The 3,672-nt window shown below is 57.9% G+C and overlaps 1 protein-coding gene across 1 annotated transcript; it reads right to left on the bottom strand.

The window, feature by feature from the left end:
* Positions 1-596: 596 nt before the first annotated feature.
* Positions 597-3,332, bottom strand: LOC113220562 (carnitine O-acetyltransferase-like). Its single transcript, XM_026449896.1, has 4 exons — positions 3,124-3,332; positions 1,947-2,000; positions 1,274-1,439; positions 597-930 (listed from the first exon to the last, which is right to left on the bottom strand). The coding sequence occupies exons 1-4, from the start codon at positions 3,165-3,167 to the stop codon at positions 634-636; spliced, it is 561 nt and encodes a 186-aa protein (XP_026305681.1). The 5' UTR covers positions 3,168-3,332; the 3' UTR covers positions 597-633.
* Positions 3,333-3,672: the final 340 nt, after the last annotated feature.

Genomic DNA, 3,672 nt, shown 5'->3' with positions numbered 1-3,672 from the left:
CACTGTGTTCAAGGAGAAAGACACTCCTTTGAAACACTAGAATGTGGACAGACGTGCAGGCTCCTAGTTAAGGCGCTCCCACTAGCTACTCTCCAGTAAGTTAAAGATATGCTGTTTGAGCACAAAGGAGATTCATTGAAACCGCTATTGTTATAGATTACGCCTATGACGCACTGCCTCCCTGTCACTGTTTCGCCCTGAACATCTGCTTCCTAGATCTAAGTGATTGTACTCAACAAATAGTGTGGAGACCAGAACTCTGCGCCTTTTGCAGCCTCCACTTTGCAACTGGCCCCTGGCTCCCAGCTTTATGAAAAATTTTTTTTTTTTTTTTTGAGACAGTCTTGCTCTGTCACCCAGGCTAGAGTGCAGTGGCGCGATCTCGGCTCACTGCAAGCTCCGCCTCCTGGGTTCACGCCATTCTCCTGCCTCAGCCTCCTGAGTAGCTGGGACTACAGGCGCCCGCCACCTCGCCAACCTAATTTTTTGTATTTTTAGTAGAGACGGCGTTTCACCATGTTAGCCTGGATGGTCTCGATTTCCTGACCTTGTGATCTGCCTGCCTCAGCCTCCCAAAGTGCTGGGATTACAGGCGTGAGCCACTGCACCCGGCCCCCTTTATGAACTCTTAACCTATCTCTTCTCATTCCTTTGTTGCCACCAGACTTCAGGTACCCTATGGGTGGTGTTGAGGCTGGTCCCCAACAGGGGAAGAGGCCTGGGTGTGCAGCCCCAGCACGGCCCGCAAGAGGCACCTTTGATGAGGGTGTTGTATGCCTTGGCCCAGGAGTTGCGGTGGTTGGAGGTGAGGATGCCCACAGGCTCCTTGTTGGTCTGTAGGGATGAGTTCCAGATCTTCTCCAGCTGCACGAAGATCTGATCCGCAGTGAGGGGCGTCCCGTCACTGTGGTACACGTCCAGCTCAAAAAACTGTCAGGGCACAGGCAGGTAAGAGGAGGGAGCTGAGTGGGGACCTCAGGCTGAGAGCAGCCACTTCCCCACACCTGCCTCCTCCTGGCCTTGGCCTTGGAGGGGATGGAGTCGGGCCAAGGGTGTGAGGGGGAGGAGATCCTTGGATCTCCCTTCTGGGCTGGGCAGGCCCACGGCCCCTCCTGGCCTCCCTGGGCCGTCAATGGAGAAGCCAGGGGACACCCATTCCTGGGGCACATGGGCATGTGTGCTGGGGAACCCCAGTGGGGAAGCCGACCGCAGCCGTCCTGCTGTACTCCTGCAGCAGGGCAGGGGCTTGTAGGCGTGGGTGGGGGCCACCCACCTGGTAGTTGTGTACCACCGTGATGTGCGTGGGAGGCTTCTTGGTCTTGCTGAAGTTGCTGACCGTGTCCTGCTTGGGGCCCGGCACTCGGCAGGAGGACAGGATCTGATAGTACTGGTTCATGCACAGGGGCTTTCCCCCCAGGTACTCCACGGGCAGGGTCTCACTGCAGGGCAGAAGGGCAGTGAGGGCGCCACTGGGCAAGTGAATGGGGAGGAGGGCAGGGTCGACAGGGACCTCCTAGGTACTGCTGGAGGCTTACACAGTGTCCCCGCGCCCCCTCCCAGCATAAGCAGGGCACCTCAGGGCTGCGCTGCAGGCAGGGGGCTCGCTTTCTGCCCCAGCGGGCCCTGTTCAGAAGTCACCTAGAAACTCCCTCCCTTCCCCTCTCTGGGCTTCAGTTTGTAATAGGGGAGATGGGGCAGCGAATAAAACTCTGGGGTCCTCTTTAGTTGGGATGGGACAGGGTCACCCACCAAGAGAAGATTCCAGCAACTGTAGCAGATGACAATCCCCAGTGCTCCATCTCCCAAATCCCACCCAAGGCTGGGCTGACAGGAAGTGAAAGTGACTGAGCTTTGGGCCTGCCGGGCCAGGGCTGGGGTCAGAGGTGGCTGTGGTAATTAGGCAGGCCTGGGCAGGTGTGGGGCCGGGCAGGGGTGGGGCTGCTCACTTGTCAATCATGACCTTGAAATCCAACACACCCTCAATGAGTTTGGCAGCAAATCTGGAAAGATTGATTAGAGATTAGAAGCTGTGTGGACAGCCTGAGGGAGGCCCCGGGCTAGGGACGCACGCTTGGGGAGTGGGAGGCCTAGTCTTACATCCTCCCTCACTGCGTCCAGAAAGCCCAGGAGCGCAAGGGAGGAGCCTGGGAGTCCCAGCTTGCCAGTCTGTGTCTGCTTCTTCATAACCTCTAGAGGGAACATGGTCAGGAGGGCTCGGGGAAGTGCTGGTGGCCAGGGGCCTGGTAGGACTTGGGTGCTAGTGCCTTGCAGCTGGAGTGTGGCTTGGTTAGGGGTCAGTGGGCTGGGTCTACCCATAGAGGGCCTGAGCTCCTGAACCAGAGCCTGGAATCTGGAGGGGGTGTCATCTGCTCTGAAGCATTGGCTCTGGAGGGCCCCAGGCCCCTGGGGTGGTGTGAATGGGACAGCAGTGGCTCCGGTGTTCCCTCCACTAGGTCCCTTCCCCACTCTGGGCCTCTGTGTCCCCCAGGCCGCCTTCCTCCCAGGGCTGTCTGGCCCATGGCAACCATCCTCAATGCTTGGGGCTGCCCCTGGATCCCACCATGGGGACCACTGGCTGGAGTTCCCGGGCCTGAACCCCGGCCCTTCCCAGGGTGCCCTGGTCCCTTTAAGAGAAGCAGGTGGCGGCAGCCAGTGGCTGGTCCTTGGGCAAGAGAAGATCCTTGTTGCTGGTATTTTTATCTCTGGTAGGACTGGAATAGGGGCTGGCGCAGGTGACCCGGCCGAATGTGGAAAAGGGGACTGTGTACAGAGGTCACCCCTGTGGCTAGCTGAGCAGAGTGGGAAGGAGGGGTGAAGTGCTAAAACTGGGGCTGGGGAGAAGCCTCAGGTATGGAAGAGGATGGGGCTTCCACGAAGATGTGGTTAACAGCCATGAGGCTTCAGAGCTGGAGAGACCCTGCTTCCTGAATGGGGTCTTGGGCAGCTCCCTTCCCTGCTCCGAGCCTCAATTTCCCCATTTGTAAAATAGGGAGGATGCTCCCTATTTCATAAGGCTGTTTGTGGGGCAGAAAGATAAACAAGGTCAGGGCCCCTCCAAGCCACTGGGGGAAGTGGACTTGAGGGGCCCGGCTGCCTCCCAGCCCCCTAGCCCCAGCCACTCACCGGAGCTGACCCTGCAGGTCCACGAAGTTCTGCTTGGGCAGCATCACACCTGGGCTGGAGCAGATGACCACAGGCTGGCGGTACTGGAGGTAGGCAGTCTTGAGCCACCACTCAGACAGCTGGGAAAAGGGCCAGAGCCTGTCAGGAGGGGTGCATGGGCCCTGGTGCCCCTTCTTCCCCAGGGCTAGGGGACGTGGCTGGCCCCATGCCCTCTACCCTGCTATGGAGATTCTCAAAGTAAATGCTTAGATCCAGAACCCACCCTTCCCGCCCCACACCTTAAACCCACCAGCCTCTTCCCTTTAGCCCGAGTGATCAGTATTAGCCAGATCAATCAGACACTGCTCTTAAGAAAGGACATGAAAGAAAGATCGGGAGGAAACCTGGGTGTAGGAGGGGCAGCAAGGTGAATGAATTCTCTATCTCTTTTTTTTTTTTTTTTTTTTTTTTGTTTTTGAGATGGAGTCTCACTCTCTCACCCAGGCTGGAGTGCAGTGGCCGGATCTCAGCTCACTGCAAGCTCTGCCTCCTGGGTTCACACAATTCTCC

Source organism: Piliocolobus tephrosceles, unplaced genomic scaffold, assembly GCF_002776525.5.
Source record: "Piliocolobus tephrosceles isolate RC106 unplaced genomic scaffold, ASM277652v3 unscaffolded_3715, whole genome shotgun sequence".
NCBI lineage: Eukaryota > Metazoa > Chordata > Mammalia > Primates > Cercopithecidae > Piliocolobus > Piliocolobus tephrosceles.
The sequence above is the reverse complement of the archived record's forward strand: the minus strand, read 5'-3'. Positions and strand labels throughout refer to the sequence as shown.